At 50.7% G+C, this 24645-nt stretch overlaps 1 protein-coding gene and 1 pseudogene across 1 annotated transcript; one reads left to right on the top strand and one right to left on the bottom strand.

The window, feature by feature from the left end:
• The window catches only part of LOC119696322, a 2199709-nt pseudogene that overhangs the window by 1406306 nt on the left and 768758 nt on the right, over positions 1 to 24645 (top strand).
• Positions 6809 to 7753, bottom strand: LOC119696358 (olfactory receptor 14C36-like). Its single transcript, XM_038126067.1, has one exon. It carries the CDS (start codon positions 7751 to 7753, stop codon positions 6821 to 6823), a length of 933 nt encoding a protein of 310 aa, XP_037981995.1. The 3' UTR covers positions 6809 to 6820.

Genomic DNA, 24645 nt, shown 5'->3' with positions numbered 1-24645 from the left:
TCACAGAGTGTGGGAGGACAGATTGTCAAGAGAACAGAGATAGTGCTGAAGGCTATCTTGCTCCTGATAAATTGCAGCTGGACTAATTCCCAAAGAGTGGGAAAAGCCTTGCCCTTAATAGGATGTGTTTTATAAAGAGTGGGTCTATAAAGGAGTTGGTTAGCTGGCCGAGAATCAACTGCAGTCTGCAGGCTGTGCTGTGGGGAAAAAGAGCTGAGCAGTTGTGTGAGGGGCAGAAAAGGGAAGATGTCGTGTGAGGGAGAGACAGGCTCATGTGGTTGTGCAAGGGGCAGGAAAGAGTTAGCTGGTCCACAGAAGGAAGAGAGAAGGAGTCAGAAGGCTTCATGGAGTTGCCTGAGGGTAGTCTACAGACAGAAAGGTTTGAGAGTTTTTAGATAATAAGGGGCTGGCACTTGGGTCATGACCCAAAGTCACACCTGGGGGAAGGACCCAGGAAGACCAAGGGGTATTTAAAGCTGACCAAGAGGCAAGCACACATCCTGACCCTACCTCCTCTTGGAATTTCTATCTGAACACTGCTGGAATCCAGGAGTTGGCAGCTGTGTGTGTGCTTCTCTGGGTCTTTTTTTGTCTTTCTCTCTTTCTCTGTCTTCTTCTGTTTCTGTGCTCCTGCAAATTTTGATTAACATTACATTGAACAGGCTTAGAGCTTGTGAAGTTGAATGAGCCAAGTCAATGATTGGAGAAGTATTTTTTGTTGATTGAATGTCTGTTGTAGTTTGACGTGAGAAAAATTTTGAAAAGTAATACAAAACTTGTTGTGTAACTGACAATCTGTTAAACTACTAAGATGCTCAACATGCCTCTGTGAAACACAGATGTTATAGATCAAAAACCCAGGAACCTCCTCTTTCTTCTCCAGTCAACAAAGAAGAAGTGGGTCCCAGTGCCAGCCCCCATCTCAACCAAACCAAACCAAACCAAGCAACCCTGCCTTGGGCTGAGCCCCTTCCCCCCTCCCCAGGCTGCCCCCCTCCCATCGGCCCCATTCAAACCAAACCAAACCCCAACAACTACCAACCAGGAAAACAAAAGAGGCTACAAAACCCCAACCAGAACAAAGCCAGCCACAGCTATTCAAATCTTACCATCAAGTCCCCTCCCCCCAACACAACTAAAACCAAAACCCCTACAACCTACAACCCACACAAAATAATACTACAACTAAAAATTTAAACACAAAACAAGCTGAAAACCTGCCAGAAAACCAATCCGAACACAACCCAACCACAACTTCCACCTCAACTTACTTGTGGGTCAGGTGTTAACCATTTCAATATTTCAATACTCCCTTGAGTAAAAGAAAAACAATATACGAGCATATACAAAACCAACATGAAACCATCAAAGTCAGTAAAGAGTTAATTAAATCCAATTAAAAAAGAAGAAAAAACACCTTAATCTTTAATCTAAAATCCTCTTATAAACTATAAAGAAAAAACCAATTTTTTTTAAACCACATAAAACTATAAAAAATAAAAATATTCAAATTAATATCAAACAAAAACCACCATAATGAAATAAACAATTGTTAAAATAACTGGAATTTCAACACAAGTTTAATCAAAAAAAAAAGTAATCCAGTACCCCTAGGAGAAATCTCTACTCCCAGAGATAAAAATAATTTAAAAAATCAATAATAAAAACTTTTCCCTTTAAACAACTCATCTTTAAAACAATACCCCAGAAGTGGACATGGCCCATGAGCAAGCTGTATAAAAGCTTGTAGCAATAGGAACAACTTCACAATAACAAAGCTCCCCAGACAATTGTTATCCATGACAAAATTAGGAACCAAAAAAGACATTTTTTTCTCTTGTAAAAAAAATCTCCTTAACCTTAACAAGAAAGAATTCTCTCACTAAGTAAACTAAAAAAAGACTATTCTAGAAATAGTAAACTAACTAGAAGGTTTTAGTTTAGTTTCTTTACATTGTCTGTAAAAAAACCATTGTAATGAAAACAAATGAGTTTTAAAGAGTTTATTTTAATGCCTATTACATTTTTTCATTTATTTACTTTTAATAAAACTTTCTTTATCCCCATTTAAAATTTTATGCCTACTTTACTTTTCTCCCAATCCTATCTCACAACATAATAAATACATAAATAATTAACCAACAATAAAACTCAACACACTCATCAATACAATAATTCGGACATCTCAAAATTAAAACAATTTAAATTTACAAACCAAAACCTCTACAATGTCATTATTAAACCTTTTGCCTAAGTTTCTCCGATTTTCAAAAGTTCCTGGTAAAGGCTGTTTGGTTGTTTTGGGCTGCTGAGAATCTCTTGGTGGTATTTCTCCAGGGAGTCCAACTCAGAGAACACAAACAATTGCAATTCCTTTTAAATGTCTCACTGAGAGAGTTGTTTGGGGAATGGGAGTCACGGTTGAGTGTCCTGCTTGGCCCAGCCCAGGCAGGGCTCTCCCAGCCCCATTCCACACTCCATTTCCCAGCTGGAGCCGCTGGTGCCTCTGAGTTGTGCTGGCCCAGCCCCAGGGATGCTCTCCTTGTCTGCCCATTCCCCCACGGGCTCTGGCCAGGGATGGCCTCAGTGGGGGCTGCTGACATCCTCAGCAACTTGGAGGCTGCTGCTGAATTGTACTGCTGCAGAGGCTTGTTCAGCCTGCAGCTCTTCAGTGCAGGAATTCAGTGTCCCAGGGCTCATGAACATCCAAACACCTGAACAGGCCAAGCCTCTGGGAATAAATTAATTTCACTTTCCAAATTTTTTTGTGGTTATTAGACAGATTCCAGCAGTGTATTCAAACGGAATATATTATACTTACAAAGATAGTGAGGAAATTCTTTTTTGCTCCTGTTTAGGTTTTGTTTCCTGGTAATACATTGATATGTGCAATCTCCAATTGACATTGAGTCCAAATACCTCCTCATGCAGTTTGAATTGAAATATTATTGTCTGACAATCAATCAGACTCTGTCCCTACCCGCACCCCACCATTTCCCCCATCCAAGGCCTGGCACTCAGAGCAGCCTTGTGCAAATCTGAGCTCCCTCCAGCCCAGGCTGCACCTGCAGCTTTCAGCTCCTTGGCTCCAACTCCCACCTGCTTTCCTTGCAGAAGGAGCTGCCCGAGACACAGAGGGATGTTCATTTCTTGTCAGCCAACAAAGCCAAGGCAAGGCACAGCTCCATCAAATGCAAAAGTCATTCCTCTGCTGCATATTAAATCCCCCTTCCACAGCAGACAGTCTCAGAGCAATGGAAAACACCTTCTGTGCCCAGCACAGATCCCAAGGTCTCCCCAAACCCTCCCTGCCCCGATTCTGCCTAGATTTGCTCTTTGCAAACACAAGTCACATGATTGCAGTATTTCTTGTCCTGCAATCAGTATTTCCAGGAAATTTCTGTTCCTAGAGGGGAAATTTTGCAATTGTTAAAAAGTATTCTAATAATCTGGTTGATGGAGATGTGCTTTTATAATACGACATGTTCAAGTATTAACACCTGTGCCCCATTCCAGGCAGATATCAGTTGTGTGCCCATGAACAGGCAGTGCCATTTGTGCCTTGGGGTGCCCAGCTGGGATTGGATCTCTCTGTGCCCCATGGCTTTTCTGCTGGGCAGCCTCTGCCAGCTCCTGCAGAGCCCCTGGCACCTGTGGGGCTGCACAGACAGCCCTGCCCCGGGCTCTGCCGGCCTCTGGGCCAGCAGAGAGGCAGCCAGGGCTGGCCACGGCCAGGAACAGGCCCTGAGCCCCGCAGGAGGATGGAGCTGGGCCAGAGCCAAACTCAGCCCAGGGCAAAGCTGGGCTCAGCAGCCAGGGCTGCCAAGGCCTGGGGACAGAGGCTGGCAGGGACAAATATCCTGGGCCCCCTCCCTGCTCTGTCCATGCCACCAAGGGCACAGAGCAGCCTCCTCTCTGGGCCACTTGCCTGTTTTCAATGCTTTGCACAGGTGCTGGCCCTGCCCCACAAGGCCTGCAGAACAAAGGAGACCCTTGGGAGAGCCTGGGGACAATGGAATCAAGGGGCCATGGCTCCCTTGCAAGGGCTCTGGGAACCGAGGGAACAATTGTGACACTGTGGTGTCCCATGGAACCAAGGGACCCTGGGGACACTGCAGGATCTTGTGTCACCAGGGCTCCACTGTGACACTGCAGCACCAAGGAATTCCTTGTGGCACTCGGAGGCCTCATGGAGCCAAGAGGCCACTGTGACCCTGCAGGGCCTTGTGGAACCATGCAGAGCATTGTGACAGAGCAGGACCTGGTGTCACGATGGGGCCATGGTGACACTGCAGGGTCCCATGGAATCAAGGGGCCAGTGCTGCTCCTCAGGGACTCCTGGAATGAAGGAAACATGTTTGACACCGTGGTGGCCCTTGGGACCAAGAGATCATTGTGACACTGTGGAACCTGGGAGAGAATTGCTGCACTGCCAGACCTCATGGAACCAAGAATCCACTGTGACACGGCAGGGCCTTGGGGACCACAGTTCCATGATGACATTGTGGGGCCTCAAGGATCCGAGGGACTTTGTGACATGAAGGAGTCCCATGGAACCAAAGGGACATTGTGACACTGGGAGGCCTCATGGAATCATGGAGACCATTGGGACACTCTGGGGCCTCATGGAACCCTGGTGACACCAAGTTGTCTGGGAGTATTGATCTGCTAGAGGGTTGGAGGGCTCTGCACAGGGCCCTGGACAGGCTGGATCCAGGGCCCAAATCCAACAAGGTGACGTTTAACAGTTCCAAGTGCCGGGTCCTGCACTTTGGCCACAACAACCCCTGCAGCACAACAGGCTGGGGACAGAGTGGCTGGAGAGCAGCCAGGCAGAAAGGGACCTGCAGGGACTGCTGGACAGCAGGCTGGACATGAGGCAGCAGTGTGCCCAGGTGGCCAAGAAGGCCAATGGCTCCTGGCCTGCATCAGGAATGGTGTGGCCAGCAGGAGCAGGGCAGTGATTCTTGCCCTGTGCTGGGCACTGCTTGGGCAGCACCTCGAGTGCTGTGTCCAGTTCTGGCCCCCCAATTTAGGACAGACATGGAAGGGATGGAGCATGTCCAGAAAAGGGCAACAAGGCTGGGGAGGCATCTGGAACACAGGTCTTGTGAGGAGTGGCTGAAAGAGCTGGGGTTGTTTATCCTGGAGAAGAAGAGGCTTAGAAAAGGTAAGGTTGGACTTGATGATCTCCAAGGTGTTTTCCAAACTTGCTGATTCTGAGATTCTCTGAAACCACCCTTGGAGCAGTGGCAGGATGAGCCCAGGGCCTCCTCTTCAGAAGCTCCAGCAGCCCAGGTGCCTCAGCTTCTCCTGCCAGCCCCAAAGCCCATCCTGTCAGTGCTGCAGAGCCTCTGCAGCTCCTCCTCACTGCCCAGAACAGGGAGCCCCACAGGCAGACACAGCAGCCCAGATGGGCACCCCTGGCCTGGGGTGCCTGTGGCAAGGGAGCAGAACGGGGCACTGCAGGAGCCTGCAGACAATTGCTGCAGCACTTGGAGGATGATCCTGCTCCCCAAGGGCCGTTCCCATGGTGCCAAGTCAGGAACTGCAATGAGGAGTGGGGCCAGAGAAGAAAGGGCAAACAGGGATGGGCTGTTTGCAGGGCAGGGAACAGGGCTGGGAAAGAAGAAGAAATCTGGGCAAGGGAAGAGTAAAGAAATCAAAGGTGAAGCCCAGGAAATGCTCAGGGCAGTTAGGGGGTGGCTGCCAGGCAGCCCTGGCTCTGAGCAACAGCGTCTGCAGTGGGACAGGAAACTCCCAGCTGATGGGAACAAACTTTCTGGCTGACTGCAGAGGCCAGCACAAAGCTGAGTGCTTTCCCTGCTGTCCCCCAGCCCTTGCTGGCCCCAGGGGCTGATGGCATTTGTGCTCCCTCAGGTTCATGTCCCCACAGCAGCAGCATGGGGGTGCTCCCGCCTGCTGTGTGCAATGCAAACAGGGGCTCCTGAGCCAGTGCTGCCGTGCCTGTGCCTGCAAGGATGCGGCACCTGTGTGAGCTGGGGGAGAGGCCAGGGCTGCAGAGGGGGGATGGTGTTGGCAGCTCCATGAGGACGCTCTGGGACGCTGCCCTGGGCTGTCCAGCGCACTGGGGATGGATCAGCCCCTGCTCTGCTGCTCCTTCCCGTGTGCCCCAGGGCCCTTGCAGAGCCCCAGCCATGCTGTTTGCCCCCAGCCTGCCCACGGCCAGCCTGGGGCTGCTCACGGGGGTTTTCTGTGCTCAACATTGGCATGGGTGTGTTCTTGAGAGAGCCTGGGCAAGGAGGCTGGAGCCCCCAGGCCCTGGCCTGAGGCGTCAGCGCTGCCCCAGCAGTGCCCATGGCCTGTCCCTGCTGCAGCCCCGGCACTGCCACCCCCAGCACTGTGCCCGGCCCCGAGAGCACTCAGGCCCTACAGCAACACCAGGGCCACCAGGGCAGCGGGGCAGGGCCATGGCAGCAGCACTGGCAACACCAAGTGCTGCTGCTGCTGCTGGGCACAGCTGCTGGGCCAGCACTGATCTGCCCCCAGCTCTGCACACAGACATTGCTGCTGCAGCTCCAGAGGAGGCAACCAAAGGGCATCTCTGCAGAAAACTCTGCTAGGAGATCCTTTAGTTCCTGTAAAGCCTGCAAGAGTACAGCCATTCATTGACAAGTTCTGTGGCCACAGGAAAGGTGGAGAGAAACAAAATGAGAAATGGCACAAACAATGACATTTTTTGTGGACAATATGAAAAAAAAAAAAAAAAACCAAAGAAAAATCAGCTCCAAAATGAAACCAACAAGAAGTATTAAAGAATACTTTTATTAGAAGTGATTGGCAGAAATTGGCCAGCAGTTTAATGTTTCTGAAAGCATCCAGTCATCAGTGTCCACACTGCAGCCTTGAGCTCCTGGTTCCTCAGGCTGTAGATGAGGGGGTTCAGGGCTGGAGGCACCACGGAGTACAGAACTGACAGGGCCAGATCCAGGGAGGGGGACGAGAGGGAGGGGGGCTTCAGGTAGGCAAACATGACAGTGCTGAGGAACAGAGAGACCACAGCCAGGTGAGGGAGGCAGGTGGAAAAGGCTTTGTGCCGTCCCTGCTCAGAGGGGATCCTCAGCACAGCCCTGAAGATCTGCACATAGGAGAAAACAATGAACACAAAACAACCAAAACATAAACAGATTGAGAACACTATGAGCCCAAGTTCCCTGAGGTAGGACTTGGAGCAGGAGAGCTTGAGGATCTGTGGGATTTCACAGAAGAACTGGCCCAGGACATTGCCATGGCACAGGGGCAGGGAAAATGTATTGGCCGTGTGAAGCAGTGAATAGAGAAAGGCAGTGGCCCAGGCAGCTGCTGCCATGTGGGCACAAGCTCTGCTGCCCAGGAGGGTCCCGTAGTGCAGGGGTTTGCAGATGGACACGTAGCGGTCGTAGCACATGATGGTCAGGAGGGAAAACTCTGCTGAGATAAAAAATACAGTCAGAAAGACCTGTGCAGCACATCCTGTGTAGGAGATGGTGCTGGTGTCCCAGAGGGAACTGTGCATGGCTTTGGGCACAGTGGTGCAGATGGAGCCCAGGTCAGTGAGGGCCAGGTTGAGCAGGAAGAAGAACATGGGCGTGTGCAGGTGCTGGCCGCAGGCTACGGCGCTGATGATGAGGCCGTTGCCCAGGAGGGCAGCCAGGGAGATGCCCAGCAAGAGGCAGAAGTGCAGCAGCTGCAGCTGCCGCGTGTCTGCCAATGCCAGCAGGAGGAAGTGGCTGATGGAGCTGCTGTTCGACATTTGCGGTGCCTTGCAAAGGGGATCTCTAAAAAAAGTAATCATGGAATAGTTGGGTTTGGAGAGGACTTCAAATATCCCAGCACAGCCTCAGGCACTTTCCCCCCACTGCCTGCCCAGGGCTCTGCTGCCTGGAGCTGTCCCTCCCTGCCAGCAGCTGCTTCCCTGTGGCCAGGGCTGGGCCCTGCCAGTGCTGCCAGAGCCCAGCCCCGCCCTGGGGGCTCATCTCTGCCCTGCAGACCCCTCCCAGCTCTGGCACTGCCCAGGGGCAGCTCTGGCTCTGCAGGCTCTGATGGCAACCTTAGAACAACCCTGAGGAGGTTGGAAAAGCGACACTGATGCTGCCTCTATGGGGACCTGTGCTGATATCTGTCACTACTTGGTTTAGTAATATCTGAGAGCAAAGTTGTTTGTTTTTTTCTCCACCTGAACTGAGAGGTGAATATATATGTGCAATTTCCTATCCAGGCAACCCCGAGCAGTATATTAAAAAAGCAAAATATTCCTTTTTATGCGCCCAGTGCCTCACTGTGCTCAGTGTATAATCTACTTGGAAATGTACTGGAGTTAAAATGTCCTGCTGGGAGCAGTCATGAACAATGTAACATCCTCACCACACAAGGAGAACACTTCTAAGCCTTACCAGCTGTCTTCTTCCACCCACATCTTGCCCCCCCAGTGATGAGAGCAGCTCCCCGGGCTGGCTGAGAGCTGTCCCTGGCAGGCAGCAGAGTCCCTGCCCCAGCACAGCGCCCTGGGCTGCAGGAGCCTGCTCTGCACGAAAGCCCTGGGCACCCCTGGCTGCTCTGCACAAGAGACAATCAGAGTTGTACTCACAGGGTCTGTAGGCATTGGGATGTTCCAGCTTTAGGCGAGCACTGCAGGAGCTGCAGCTGCATTGTCCTGCAGCCAGAGGTTCCTGTGCCAAGGGCTGGCAGGGATTCTGCCCCAGGCACTTCTCTGCACCTTCCCAGCCCTGACTGGTTGAAGCTCTCTGTGCCTCTGGGCTGTGCCCGGGCTGGCTGCAGGCAGTGCCCCAGCCCTGCTGGGCTGGCAGAAGAGCTGCTCAGCAAGAGAAATGTGCTTTTCAAGCTCTTCTTGGTTACCAGCAGCTGCCTCTGTGCCAGGAGCCCGGCCCAGCTCAGCAGCACAGACACAGCACAAGGACTTTAATGAGCCTCTGGGGCTTTGTTCTCACGCCCTGAACATCAGTCCCTGAGAGGCAGCTGAAGAAACCTCTGCAGAACTCCAAGTCAGAATCACACTCCAAAGTTTCTTGCACTTTTAATGGGTCCCAGGGAGGGACACGACTGAGAAAGTGTCCCCAGGCCCCAGGCAGAGCAGAGAACTGCAGGCAGTGATGACAGGTGGGGACAAAGAGAAGCCAAGGCTTGGTGCCCTGGGGCACAGCAGGCTCTGTGCCACCAAGGGCTGGCAGGAGACACCTTGTCCTGAGGCACTGGGGCTTCCTGGCACAGCCCCAGCCAGGCTCGGCACTGGCAGCCCCTTGGCCTGCCCTCAGCATCCCCCCCTAGCCCACATGCCAGTGGCCTCAAGGATCTGCTGGAAGGAGTCCCTGGGGAGCCTTGCCCAGGAATGGCCCTGGGGGTTCCTTCATGCTCCCAGGGACTGCAGGGTTTTTCAAAGGACTTTGGGTTTGGCTTTTGCCTTGGAGTCTCTGAGTGCTTTGTGCAATCATGGCCTCCAATGATCTGCTGTAATTAGTCCCTGGAGAGGCTTTGTCAGTAACAACACTCAGTGGGACTCATTAATACTTCAGAGTACTTCTGCTTTTTAGCTACTTGGTGTTTCCCTTTTGATGCAGACTCGATGAGAGTGATTGTGCAGTCACAGCCTCCAATTATCTGCTTTATTAAATCCCTTGAGAGCCTTTATCAGCAATGACACTCAGTGGGGCTCATTAATGCTTCAAGGTACTTCTGTTTTTTTAAGGTACTTGGTATTGCCCTTTTGGTACAGACTCTGTGAGAGGTTTGTGCAATCATGGTCCCAATTATCTGCTTTAATGAGTCCCTTGAGAGCTTTGTACTGGCACTCTGTCGGGCTCATTAATGCTTTGAGATACTCAAGATTTTTAAGGTACTTTGGGTTTCCTTTCCACACCACATCTCTGAGAGGGTTTTTTTGTGCCATCCTGGCCTCCAGTTCATTTCTTCAAGGAGTCCATGAGGAGCCTGTGTTGGGGATGGACCTCAGTGGCACCCATCAATGCTTTGAGACACAAGGGTTTTCTTGTGAATGTGACTTGTGGCAAGGTTTGTGCAATCTCCTCTCAGGCCCTGAGGTTCCAGGGCTCAGCTCCAAATGCACCACAGGGCTCATTAGGATCAAGCAAGTCCTGACAGTTCATGGCTCTGCCTTGATTTCCCTCTGGTCTAGTCCAGTTCATCAGAAAGTTTTCCTTTTACAGTTATGGAGAAACATTTCAATGAGGTTCTAAGAAATATGTAATCCTATTTTAGAGCACATTTTATCACTGTTCTCTTTTGTGAAGAGCTGATTGCAGCATTCTGTGATTGATATTGATGTGGGGCTGCTCGTAAGGAGGTCTGGACAGGTCAGAGAAGTTGTACCTTGGAGCTGACCCGATGTAGACAGCCTTGCCTCACATTCCCCATCCTCATGTGAGAAAAAAATTTCACTTTCAAAAATTTAAATGGTTTATTAAGACCTTATCAAAATACAACAGAAAAACTGAATAAAGAAAAGAACACAGTGCCAGGAGCAAAGGATTTAAGCACCATATGTTTATCTACAAAATAGATGCTCTGTCTTTTATACCTCCAGTACCTCTCAAAGTCTTTTCAATCAACTCCTTCTTCGCTGTCCAGTGGTGGAGATCACTTTCTTACAGCTTGATTGGAGGTCAGGTGCTGCCATAGTAACAAGCCCACCCTCCCAAATGTCCTGACTACTGAGGCCATCCTGTGATAACAATGCAAGGGGGAGGGGAAAGATAACTATACATCTACAAAACTTCTCTTAACATATACTTTATATTCACCCCTTAATTGTGAGAGTCAACCATAGGATTACTCATCTATAACAAACCCCCCTTTTCTTTTTCTAGAAGTCATTTTGCTCAACCAATTATGTCAAAAATTTTCTCTCTCTCTTGAATGAGTCATACCAGCATCAGTTGACATGGGCAAGGACAGTGGGAACAGGAGAAAAAAAAATCTCAGTTTTTCCTTAGACACACTTATTTGGAATGGACAAAAGGGCATCACAGAGGTCTGGTATGGCTTTAACCGCCATCTACCGTGCCTGTGTGGCTGCTGCCCATAGTCAGTGTATCTTAGGGGTGAGTACAAAGGCAAACTCAGTCTAGTTGGCCTCTAGTCGCTGTTGAATTAAAAGACAACTGAGGAATGATAGAGGTCTGTTCTCGCCTTTTGTCCCAACCTTACCATGCCTGAGGGACTGCTACCTGCAGCAGGGCTATGGAGTCTTCTTGGTAGCAATCAAAGGGGCCAACCTGGTCTTGCCCTCTATTCCTTTGTCTTATTTTCCTAAAATAGCTGTGCCATTACCTTTCACAGTCCCTTGTGTGCTTCCCCTCACGAGATGCTGGTAATTCTCACCCATTAAGACAGGAAGACAGTTCTCCAGCTGGTTGGTGGAAGCCTGACTCTACTTTTTGGGCGTCTTGGTGTATTTCTGGTTGTCTTTCAGTCTCTGCTTGAGAGTCAATCTTGTTTCACCCAGCCTGGATGTTACAGTCCACTCTTTGTGTTCTTCTGCCAGGCCTTTGACTCTGTTGCCATGAGTCCATCCCCGCTCTGCAGTTTGCATGGCTGATTCTGTGGTGAGCAGTGCCTGAAAGGGACCTTCCCACTGAGGAGTTAGAGGCTGATCTCTCCATGACTTAATCATCCCCCAATCCCCAGGATTAATCTTATGGATTCTGAAATCCAGGGTGGTAGTTTGAGGAATTGCCCCTTTATGTCTTAGCCCTTCTAAGGTTTGTGCTCTAGACAGAACATATTTCTTGGCATTGGTTTCCCCTTCCTCACAGGTAGCAACCTTGTGGGGTGAGGTCAGGAAGGGTAACCCAAACATCATTTCATAGGGTGAGACCCCCAGATCTGACTGGGGTTGGGTTCTAATTCTGAATAAGGCCAAAGGAACACATTTTATTAATGACATTTGGGTTTCTCAAAAACTGCAAGAGACGGGAATTAGAAGAAGACACAGAAAGAGAGAAAGACAAAAAAAGATACAGAGAAGCACACACACAGCTGCCAACTCCTGGATTCCAGCAGTGTTCAGATAGAAATTCCAAGAGGAGGCAGGGTCAAGATGTGTGCTTGCCTCGTGGTCAGCTTTAAATACCCCTTGGTCTGCCAGAGCCCTTCCTCCATGTGTGACTTTGTGTCATGACCCAAGCGCCAGCCCCTTATGATCTAAAAACTCTCAAACCTTTCTGTCTGTAGACTAGCCTCAGGCAACTCCATGCAGCCTTCTGACTCCTTCTCTCTTCCTTCTGTGGGACCAGCTAACTCTTTCCTGCCCCTTGCACAACCACATGAGCCTGTCTCTCCCTCACACGACACCTTCCCTTTGCTGCCCCTCACACAACTGCTCAGCTCTTTTTCCCCACAGCACAGCCTGCAGACTGCAGTTGATTCTTGGCCAGCTAACCCACTCCTTTATAAACCCACTCTTTGGAAAACACATCCTATTAAGGGCAAGGCTTTTCCCACTCTTTGGGAATTAGTCCAGCTGCAATTCATCAGGAGCAAGATAGCCTTCAGCACTATCTCTGTTCTCTTGACAATCTGTCCTCCCACACTCTGGGATTTCACAGGCAGCTCTGTGATGTCACAACCCACTCTGTCATGTCTCAGCCTTCTCTGTGACATCACACGGCTTCTCTGTGATGCCACAGAGCCCTTATCTACGATGCCAGAGTCTTCTCTGTGGCCTCACAGCCTGTTCTGTGATGTCACACAGCCATCCTGGGATGTCACAGCCCACTTGGTGACATCACAACCTGTTCTATGATGTCACACAACCAGCCAATGAATGTCACAGCCTGCTCTGGGATGTCCCATCCTGATGTCAAAACTCACTCAGCATGTCAAACAGCACCTCTGTGGGCTCACAGAACCAGCCTGCAATGTCACAACACCTTCCGTGATGTAACACAGCCACCCTGTAATGTCACAGTACACTCTGTGACCTCACAGCTTGCTCTGTAATGTCGTGCTGCCACACTGTGATGTCACAGCCTGCTCTGTGATGTCACATAGTAAACCAGCGATGTCATAGCCTACTGTATGGTGTCACAACCTGGTCTGTGATGTCACACAAGCACAGAATCACAAGGCTGGAAGAGACTTTGAAGATCATCAAGTCCAACGCATGCCCTAACACCATCTCAACTAGACCATGGCACTCAGTACTATATCCAGTCTTTTGGTAAACACATCCAGGGATGGTGACTCCCCCACCTCCCAGGACAGACAATTCCAGTACTTTATCACTTCTTCAGTAAAAGCTTTTTCCTAATATCAAATAGTGATAAATAGGTGTGATTTGTGCTGACAAAATTGAAACAGTAATCAATATGGAGACAGTAATTATTATTTGGCAATAACAAAATGGTTAAAAAGGGAAATGCCAGGAAGAAGGGATGGGAGGGGTCCGCTCTCCCCCTTCCCCTGCAGATATTCAGGACAGGAAGTAGTAAGAGATAACTATTACTAAATTTATCTGAAAGAGGGGGAAAACTTGGGTGGAAATCAGGAACATGTTAATTGGATGAGATTTATTGCTTTAATGTTAGAACATGGCATTGGCTCATATAATGTTAGTTTTGGCTCATACTATACCAGCTTGGTGCGCATGTGTAATCCAAAGGTGAAATAAAGGACACCTGAGGAAGAGGAGAAGCCTTCCTCAGACCACCCCCAAAGAGTGGTGCGAACACTTAAAAGGAATGGTGGCACATGCGTGATGAAGGTGATGATGAGGGTGGAAATACGAATGTGACAAATCGAAAATGGGAGGAGATGGTGATGGCACACAGCATAAAAAGGGGAATTGTAACTTGATGGCCTTGTACGTGAGGTGGCAGGGGTTCCAAAGCCCTTGCACTCCGTACCCCACGGTATTTTTTTACTTCTGTGTTATTATCAGAACCAGATTATTCCTCATTCTAACCAAATTATATTGTCAATATATAGAGTGTATTCAAATTTATATATATTCTAAACTACTTCATTAAAATTGCTGCTACATTTAATTCTGTTTGCTTTTTATTTGTGAATGGATAATTGGGCAAACATAACACTGAGGTTCCAGGGCAGGACAAGGCTGGACCTGCCCCTTCCTCCCCCACACATGAAATGTTTTGAGCCAGCAATCTGCTCCAGTCTCTCTCAATGGCCAATGTTGCAGGTGGAACCCGAATTGTGGCCATGGGCACCTGGCCAAGAAGGACAGCTCTTTTCCCTAGGAAGGAAAGCACAGAGCCCGAGAGTTTGGAAGGCAGGTGAGAACCTCACTAGTCCAAGGCCAGCCAGACTTGTCAGCAATGGCAGATTTTGTCAGGGACCAGTCTTTGGAATAGTGTATTTTGGAGGTGAAATCCCAATCTTGGCCATGTGTGCCTGGAGAAGCAGGACTATTCTTTCCCATAGAAAGGAATGCACGGAGCCTTCCTCAATGTTTTGGAGACGGATGGGAAATGACCCTTGTGAAACCACTGCCAGCCCGACTTGTCCTGGCAATATTCCTACTGGAGCAATCCTTGCATATGAAGAAATTGGGAGGTGAAATCCCAATTCTGGCCATGGGTGCCTGGAGGAGAAGGAGAGTTCTTTTCCATGGCAAAAAAAGCATGGAGCCCCAGTGTTTCAGCAGCAGATGAGAAGACACCCTCAACATGCCAAGGTCAGCTGGACCAGTCAGGCAGCCCCCAGGAGGCCAAACCAGCCAGACTTGTTCTGTGTTCCCTTGGTTTTATGCAGCCCTGAAGTGTCAAAATGGCCCCTTGATTAGAAGAAGACCTGCAGTGTCACAGTGGACCCTTGGTTCAATGGGGTCCCACAGTATCACAGTGGCCTCTAGGTTTCATGAGGCCCCCCAGTGTCACAAAGGATCTTTGAACCCTGGGGGTTTGTAGTGTCACAATGGTCTCCTTTGGCTCCACAGGACCACAATGGACCACTGATTACAGCAGTGTCATCCTGGAGCTTTGGTTCCATGCAGCCCTGCAGTGTCACAATGGTCTCCTTTGGTTGCCCAGTGTCACAATGGACCCCTGATGACACGAGGCCCTGCAATGTCACAGTGGACTTTTGGTTCCATGCAGCCCTGCAGTGTCACAAAGTCTTCTTGGTTTCACCAGGCCCCACAGTATCACAATGGTGCTCTTGGTTCTGTGGGGACCCCCAGGGTCACAATGGTCTAACTGGTTCCATGGGGCCTCACAGTGTCCCAATGGTCTCCTGGGTTCCATGAGGCTGTGCAGTCTCTTAATGCTCCCTCCATGGTTCCATGAGGCCTTGCAATGTCACAAAGAACTTTTGGCTCCATGGGGTCTCACAGTGTCACAATGGCCCTGTGGTCCCATGACACCCCAAAGTGTCATAATGGCCCCCTTGGTTCCATGAGGCCCAGCAATGTCACAGTGCTCTCCATGATTCCATGAGGCCCCACAGTGTCACAATGGTCCCTTGGTCTCACAGGGCCCCACAGTGTCACAATGGTCCCTTGGTTCCACAGGCCCTGCGCTGCTGCATTCCCCCCTCCCCTTCTCAGGCCGCCCTGCCAGCTGAGAAATGCTCCTTGGGCCTCGGCCTTGGCCAGCAGCCCCTGGGCTCAGCTCCTCTGGAGCTCATCACAAACACTGGCTGCTCCAGGCACTGCTGCTGCCCAAGGAGCTCCTGCTTTCTGCAGGAGCAGCTCTGGGAACTGGTTTTGTTCCCTCAGTGCCACAACATCCCTGTTCTCACACTGCCAAAGAAAGCTGCTGATGCTGAGTGCAGCCAGGATGAACCATTGCTGGGACTGAAGCCCCTCTCTTGGGGCCCTACAAACAGCGCTCCAAAAGGAGCCCCTTGGAGCTCTCCTGGGCCAGCCACTCCCTCGGAGTGGGGCCTCTCCCAGCCGGGAACCCTCCCGTTTGCTGCACTCGGGGATCCCTGAACAGCGACAGAGCCTGGGCCGATCCCCCCACTCCTCCAGGCTCAGCCCTTCACCTGCTGGGGAGATGCCAAAGCATCCACAGTGAGCATTCCCTGCCCTCAGGGGAATTTCTCACAGGTGCCTTGCACTGACTCTTGGTGTCTGTGTGCACACAGGAGTGCCTGTGCTGGGGAAATGGGGCAGAAATGCTGCTCTCTGAGGGGCTTGAGTGCCTTGGATAGCTGAGTCAGTCAGGCCTGTAGGTAAGGTCAAGTCATGAGGAATAACCTAAGTGAAATGCTGCTAAGAGTTGTTCTTTTGCTAAGTTGTTACGTTTAATATAAGTCATAAGCTAAGTTAAATAATGTTATGTGTTAGTCCTCTTTTATATTGCTAAGTCATCGGTTATAAGTGTGGTGAAACACTGTCAAGTGCTGTTCTTCTGCTGTATTGTAAAGTTTAAGGTATCAGTCAAGGTTAAGTTATAGGTTAAGTCCTGTTAAGTTTTTAGCTGTGTTAAGCTCTTAGACCATATTCCTTTTATCCTTGCCCTCACTGTCCTCTTGTTACACAGACACATACAGGGACAGTTCTCGGTTCATTTCTGTGTATGATTGCCTGGATTTGGTTTGGTTTTGTTGTTGCTTTGTTTCCCTGCTGTGCCTGAAGTGTCCAGTCAGGAGCAGAGTGACTCTTGCTAAGGAAATTTGCCGTGCTGTGGCTGAATATTAAATCTGGTTTTTGCTGATCCCTTGCTGGGGATTTTTTCAGCGCTCTCAAGCCCTCGTTCATAATAGGGTGAAGGAGCCCTGGCCCAGGCTCTGGCTGTGGGGGACATGGGGATGCTGCCGGAGGGTCCCTGTCCCCCTGTCCCACCCCCATGGCCCCAGCCCCCATCACCGTGTAAGGCTCTGGGGTCGATCTCATGGAACATCCTCTGGGGGAGGCTGCGGTGCTGAGGGCAGGGGGACCCAGAGGGACAGGGGACCCCACTGTGCATGAGCAGCATTGGATTTCTCTGGGGGGAATTGGGGGGGGGGGGGGGGGGGGGGGGGTAGGGCAGAGTGACCTCTCCAGTGACCTCACACAGCCCCTGTGATATCACACAGCCCTTTTATGATATCACACACCCTCTGTGATTTCATACTACCGTCTGTGATGTCACACAGCTTTCTGTGATGTCACAAACCCTTCTGTAATGTCACACAGCCGTCTCTGTGATGTCACGCAGCCCCCTATGACGTCACACAGCCCATGTGATGTCAGAGTCAACTCTGAGATGTCACCCTGTGATGTGATACAGCTGCTCTGTGATGTCACAGAAGATTCGGTGATGTCACAAATACACCCTATGATGCCACTGCCTCTTCTTTGATGTCACAGTCTGCTCCATGATGTTATACAGCCACCCGGTGATGTCATAACCCTCTCTCTGATGCCACAGAGCCACCCTCTATGATGGCAGAGTCTGCTCTATGGCCTCACACCCTACTCTATGACATCACAGCCAGCTCTGTGATGTTGCAATTCCCTCAGTGATGTCACAAAACCTTCAAGAACTCAGTTACATTGAAACACTCAAGTTTCTTGCACTTTCAAGAGATCCCTGTCAGGGACAGGATTGAGAAAGTGTCCCCAGGTTCCAGCCAGAGCAGAACACTGGAGGCAGTGATGACAGCTGGGGACAAGCAAGGCAAAGGTGTCCCTGGTGCTGAGCAAAGCTGGCTGTGTTTCAGGAATGCAAAGGGCCAAGGCCTGAGCCCCAGCCCCTGGCAAGGCAGATCCTGTCCCTCCCTCCTTGCTCAGGGCTCTTCCCGCGATGGGGAAATGTGGGGATGTGCAATGCCAAGGGCAGGACCCTTTCTCTGGCTGTTCTCTTCTATGTCAAAAGGACCCACCACCTCTGAATCCACCCTTCAGTCCCTCCCAGGGCTCTCCTCTGCTGTCCTCGGTCTCCACCCCACTGAGCTCCTGTGTCCCTATAATGGTCAAGTGCTTGAGGCCAAGAGTGTCTGGACAAGGGGGACAGTTCTTTTCTACAGAAAGGAAACCACAGAACCCCAGGGTTTTGAAGGCACATGAGAAGCTGTCACCAGAGGCCAAGGCAAGCCAGACCTCTCTGTCCCTTCAGCTTTTCTCTAAAAGCAACCTTTGGACATTTGGGGAGTTTTGGGGGTGGAATTCCATTTCAGCCATGGGTACCTGGACTGGAATGACAGTTCTTCTCCAGAGGAAGGAAAGGACAGAGCCCCAGTGTTCGAAAAGCTGACTCAAGGTGGCCCCAGGGAGGCAAGGCCAGCCAGATCTGTTTGTCTTGACAGCTATTGTCAGGGAGGAATCCTTGGATAGACAGAATTTGGGAGGCCAAACCCCACCTTTGTCTATGGGCATCTGGACAAGAAGGAAGTTCCTTTCCAAAGGAAGGAAAGTACAGAACCCCAGTATTTCAAAGGCAGATGAGAGCTGGCCCTCAGGAAACCAAGGGAAGTGAGATAGTCCTGGCAGCTTTTGTCTGGAAGCTATCCTTGCATGGAAGGAATTTTGGAGGTGAATTCTCAATTTTGGCCATGGATGCCTGGACTTAAAAGATGTTTTTTTTTTCATGGGAAGAAAAGCACAGGCCCCCAGTGCATTGAAGGCAGATGAGAGGTGGCCCCCAAGAGGCCAAGGCCAGCCAGAGCTGTCTGTCCTGGCAGGTTTTATAGAGGAATATTCCTTGGATAGAATCCAATTTGGAGGAGGAATCCCAATTTCAGACATGAATCCCTGGAGGAGAAGGACAGTTCTTTCCCACAGGAAGGAAAGCACAGAACTCCAGGGTTTCAGAGCCTGATAAGAAGAGACGTTCAACATGCCAAGGTCAGCTGGACCAGTCAGGCAGCCCCCAGGAGGCCCAGCCAGACAGACCTGTTCCATGTTCTTGGATTCTTGGGGCCCTGCAGCATCACAATGGCCCCTTGGTTCCATGAGGCCTGGAAGGATCACAACAGATCTTTGTTTCCATGAGGCCCAGTGATAGAACAATGGCTTTCTTGGCTCCGCAGTGGCACAATGGCCTCTTGCTTCCATGAGGCCTTGCAGTGTCAAAATGGTTTCCTTGTTTCCATGGGGCTGCGCAACGCCGCAATGCCCCATTGGTTCCATGAGGTCACAGAGTCTCAAAATGACCCCTTGGTTCTCTTGGGTTCCTCAGGATCACAATGGCCCCTTGGTTCCACCAGGCCTGGATGTGTTACACTGGCTCCTTGCTTCCATGGAAAACCGCAGTGTCACACTGTCCCCTTGTTTCCATGAGACCTTGCAGTCTCACAGTGGTTGCCTTGGTTCTATGAGGCCCTGCGGTGTCACAATCACCCCTTGTTTCCATGGGGACTCGGAGTGTCAGAATGCTCTCACTGGGTCCATGAAGCCCCGCAGTGTCACAATGGTCTCTTTTGGTTCTGCAGTATCACAGTGGCACCTTGGTTCCATGAAGCCCCGAAGTACGGAATGGCTCCTTGGTTCCATTGGGCTCCTCACTGTCACACGAGTTCTCAGTTCCACGGATCCCTGCAGTGTCACAGTGCTCTGCTTGGTTCCATGGTGCCACTCAGGGTCACAAGGGCCCCTCAGTTCTACCAGGCCCCACGGTGTCACAACAGCCCTTTGCTCCCATGAGGCCGGGCAATGTCACAATGGTCTCACTGGTTCCATGATGCCCTGTAGTGTAACAATGGTATCCTTGGTTCCACAGTCAGAATGGCCCCGTGGTCTTACAGAGCTCCACAGCCCCTTATGGAGCCCCACAGCCCCTTATGGAGCCCCACAGAGTCACTGTGATCCCCTTGATTCCATGAGGCCCTGCCGTGCTACAATGACCCCTTGGTTACACAAGGCCCTGCAGTGACACAATGGCCCCTTGGTTCCAGGGGGTCCTGAAGTGTCACAATGCTCTCCATGGTTCCATGTGGCCCCACAATGTCACAATGGACTTTTGGTTCCATGAGCTTTTGTACTGCCAACAACAGTCTCCTTGGTTCCACAGTGTCACAATGGGCCCTTGGTTCCATGAGGTTCAGTAGCGTAACATGGACGCCTTGATGACATGAGCTTGTGCAGTGTCACAATGATCTCCTTGGTTCTGCAGCCCTGCTGTGGCTGCTGTGTAACAATCGACCAGAGGTTCCATAGTGTCACCATGGCCCCTGTGGTTCCACAAGGCCTTGCTGGGGCACCATGGCACCTTGGTTCTATGAGGTTCCATACTGTCAACAACGATCTCCTTGGTTCCGCAGTGTCACAATGAACCCTTGGTTCCATGAGGTGCCTGGCATACCACAGCCCCTCACAGCCCCTCATGGCCCCTCACAGCCCCCTCCCAGCCCCTCATGACCCTTCACAGCCCCAGGCGCGGGGCTCCTCCCAAAGGAGAAGGGGTCAGGCCCTGTTTGTTCTCCTTTAATTTCAGTCCCTGCACAGCAATGAGTAAAGAAAGGCTGAACTGGAGCCTTTCCCCAGCGTTTCCCTCTGGGTTCATTGCGGGCTGAAGCTCTGTGCTGGCGCTGGCCCGAGCGCCACCATCCCTGCAGCCCCCAGGCCTTTGCTGTCCCCCCGTGTCCATTCCCTGTCCCCAAGTCCCGCCTGGCTCTGGCAGCAGCAGCAGCCGCAGCGCAGGGGGCGCCGGCCCGGCCCATCCGGGGCTCCCGGCCAGGAGCAGCAGCAGTGCTGGCCCCTTCCCACCTGCTCCTGCCTCGGCTCCCAAGCGCTTTTTCCAGCTGAATTCTGGAGTACAGCAACAAGCATCCACACACAGCCCTGACTCCTCAGGGCCCGCCTGTGCTGCCCTGAGCCAGCCCTCAGAGGAAGAAAGGATCGGGTTCCAGCGCTGTTTCCAGCTCTGTTTTACTCACCCTCAGCTGACAGCAGGAGGCTGCTGCTGCCTTTGCCTTGGGAATTGGAGATCATGGCTGCTCTTGGCCCTCTTCTGCTTGCCACTTGAATTTTATCCACAAAACTGCAAGTGCCTCTTTCAGTTGGTGCTACTCACGGTGCCTTCATGACAGCAAAGTCAGTGTTTTTGTCACAGGCATAAAGATCAGCAGATACTGGAATGCCCACCAGCCCCTGAGCACTAAGGCGAGAGGAATTAAAGCCCCACAGGCCACATTTACAGTGCTCAACCACAGCCCTGTTGCTGGTGCTTTGAAATAGAATAAACTGACAGAGGCCATGACAGAAATTGCCTCCATAGTGTGGAATTAAATTGAAAAATCCACCAGGAGAAACAGAAACCAGAACTTCTTGACTCGCTTCACTGCTTCTTCCCAGCCGCAGGAAATGTAGATGCCCAGAGGTATTTTGCACTGCTGCTGATGCCAGTTTGAGCCCAGCCTCTGCCCAGTGCCAGCGGGAACCTGAGCCCAGCCCAGGGAGCTCAGCGCACGCGGGGCCAGGCCCAGAGCCCCGGGCACGGCCGCCCATTGCGGGGCAGCAGTGCAGATGGAATGTCCTGTGGCCCAAACCTCCTGCTGCTGCCACAGAGTGCCCAGCCTTCTCCTCCTCCTCCTCCTCTCCCAGCACGGCACAAATTCCAGCTTGGAGGAGGCTTCCCCAGAGAGGGCTCTGGCTCCTGTTCCTGCCTGAGTGTCCCTGCAGAGGAACAGGCCATTTTTAAGGCACTTGCACAAGCTCAGGCTTCTCACTTCATGGGGAATCTGGGATGCAAATGGCCTTGCTAAGAAAGTCAAAAGCCAAGAGAATTGATAAGAGATTATTAAAAAAATCACCCTTCTTCCAGGCAAGGTTCACCAAGTCATTCCCTGCATTTCTGCTGTGCAGATTCTTTCAGTCGGCTGCTCTGAGAGGTCCAGCTTGTTCTGGTGCTTCTCATGAACTGATTGTGCTCTTGATTTATGCACCAAAGCACCAGATGTGGAATTATCTACACTCAACACAGAAACAAACTTTTTCTGGCAGCCCATTTTTATGTTCTAGATCACTTTCAAGATGTCCCCTGAGAAGTTTGAATGATTATCACACAACTCTCCACTTCCGGCTGCAGGCTCTGGAGATTCTTTCTCTGCATTCAGCCAGGCTTGTATTGCCTAACAATTCCTGGTACCACCTCCTGTTTTCTTAGCCTAGAACAGCAACAATGAAAACCTTACCCATGGCACAACTCTCCAGTCCACTGGGAAAAGAAAGCACAAGTTGTCAAGTTCTCCAAACCTTTGTCATCTTTGCTGCAAGAGTCCTGCTGCACGCACAGGGTGGAAAGCCAAGAGAAGCTGCAGGTGGTGTCACATCTTGTGACAGGAGGTCAACCTCATTCTCCAGGAAAGGTTCTTGAAAAGAGCAGACAGGACTGTGGAGAAGATTCTTGGAAAACTGGAACAGCTTTCCAGAGGTGAAATGAAAATGGAAAGAAACAATCCAAGATGTTAAATTCTACAATTAACTCCCTTCCTTATATGCTCCCCTTTCCTGTGTTGCACTCATTCTACATCAGTCATTCCAAATTGATCTAACCTCGAAGACCAAGGCCTCAGCAAGTGTTACACAATCTACAGTATCTTTAGCTACACACAGTCTGCCTTCTCCCTGTTTTGCTTAGAAAGCAATGCAGCAGACACCAGAAACCAGCAAATGCAAGATTTTAGAGCACTGTGCTTTGGTCAGCCATGGCTTCTGAGGACAGGGCATGTGCTGGCTGCCCTGGCTGAGACGGGGACCCGGTCAGCCTTGTTACCTCTTTGCTGGCCAGAAGGGAAAGAGATCCTCCCAGGCTTTTTTGTCATTAACATGTGTCTTCACAGAGGTGTGCACAGTTTCCTTAGTGGTTTAACAGATTGTCAATTCTCAATGCTAATTACTGATTTTTTTTTGTCACACAGGGAGGAAACTGCTAGCAGCTTCTCTTAGAACATCACTTCTGTGATGCAAAACCTCCAGAAAAGCACAGGGCACAGAGCTCCTTTGTCCATATGCAGTGGTCATGTGCCTGAGGCCTCAAAACCCCTCCTTGGGAGATCCCGGGGCCCTCTCCAAGGTGTTTTCAAATGAAAACATTCAGCTCAGAGTCTAAGAAAATCACGAGAGGACAGGGCCAGCCTCACCTGTCTGTCCTGGCTACTTTTGTCTGGGAGCAATTGTTCTATATATGGAATTAGGGAAGCCAAATTTTAAATTTGGCCATGGCCCCTGGATAAGAAGGCCAGTTCTTCTCCATAGGAAAGAAGGAACAGAGCCCGAGTGTTTCCAGGGCAGATGAGACATGATCACCATAGGAAAAGGCCAGCCAGAGCTGGCAGGTTTTGTTCTGAGAGATACCCTTGCTTATGGGAATTTTTTTTGGGAGAGTACCAGTTTTGGCAATGGGCACCTGAAAAAAATGGGAGGTTCTTTTCCACAGCATGGAAAACATGGAGACCCAGTTTTCCAGGAGCTGATGAGAGACAGCCCTTGACGTCCCAAGATCAGCCAGACCAGTCAGGTGGCCCCTGGGAGGCCAAGCCAGCCAGACCTGTTCCATGTTCCCTTGGTTCCATGGGGCCCCACAGTGTTCCAATGGTCCCTTGCTTCCAGGAGGCCCTGAGGTGTCACAATGCCCCCTTGGTGACACGAGGCCCTGAAGGGTCACAATGGTCTCCATGGTTCCATCAGGCCCCACAGAGTCATCATGGTCTCTGGGTTCCATGCAGCCCCGGCTGTGTCACCATGGCCCCTTGGTTCCATGGGCTCCAGTGGTGCCACAATGATCCCCTTGGTTCCATGAGGTCCCCACAGTGTCCCAGGGATCTCCATGGGAAGGAAAGAACCCAGGCCCAGTGTTTCAAAGGCAGATGAGAAGAGAGGTGGCTCCTGAGAAGCCAAGTCAGCCAGATCTGTTTGTCTTGGCAGATTTTGTCATGGAGGAATCCTTGGATATATGGAATGTGGGAGGAGGAATCTCAATTTTGACCACAGACACCTTAAGAAGAAGGATGGTTCTTTCCAATTGGAAGGAAAGCCCCAATTCCTAGTGCTTCATAAGCAGGTGTGAGGCAGTCCCAAAGGGGCCAAAGGCAGCCAGACCTTTCTGTCCTGGCAGCTCTCCCTTGGAAGCAATCCTTGGATCCACAGAGTTTTGGAGGTGGAATCCTAGTTTTGGTCATGGGCAGCTGGTCAAGGTGGATGGTTTTTTCCCCATAAGAAGGAAAAATGCGAAGTCCAAGTGTTCTGAAAGAAGATGAGAGGTAGCCACTCATGGGTCAAGCCAGCCAGACCTGTCTCTCCTGGCACCTTTCATCTAGGGGCTATCCTTGGACATAGGGCATTTTCACTGAGGAATGTCAATTTTAGCCATGGGAACCTGGACAGGAAGAAAAGGTCTTTTCATTAAGAAGGAATGCACAGAGCCCCAGTGTTTCACATGCGTGCCAGCCCTCAGGAAGCCAAGGCCAGCCAGACTTGTCTAGCTGTCATGGCAGCTTTTGGCTGGGAGCTATCCTTGGATATAGGGAATTCTGGAGGCAGATGCCCAATTTTGGCCATGGGTGCCTAGTCAAGATAGAGGTTTTTTTTCCCATAAGAAAGAAAAGCACATAGTCCTAGTTTTTTAAAGGCATTTGAGAATTGGCCCCTGGGTAGCCAAGGCAGCCAGAGCTGTCTGTCCTGGCAGATTTCATCTGGGAACAATCTTTGCATATAAGGCAATTTGGAAGAGGAATCTCTATTTTGGCCATGGGCCCTTGGAGGAGGACAGTTCTCTCCCATAGGAG

The sequence above is a fragment of the Motacilla alba genome, unplaced genomic scaffold (assembly GCF_015832195.1).
Source record: "Motacilla alba alba isolate MOTALB_02 unplaced genomic scaffold, Motacilla_alba_V1.0_pri HiC_scaffold_28, whole genome shotgun sequence".
Taxonomy (NCBI): Eukaryota; Metazoa; Chordata; class Aves; order Passeriformes; family Motacillidae; genus Motacilla; species Motacilla alba.
Note: the sequence above shows the minus strand (reverse complement) of the source record. Positions and strands in the feature narration are given on the sequence as shown.

Bases quoted from the DNA above. Each gene is read 5' to 3' on its own strand.
- LOC119696358 (XM_038126067.1), bottom strand. From the start codon at position 7,753: ATGTCGAACAGCAGCTCCATCAGCCACTTCCTCCTGCTGGCATTGGCA.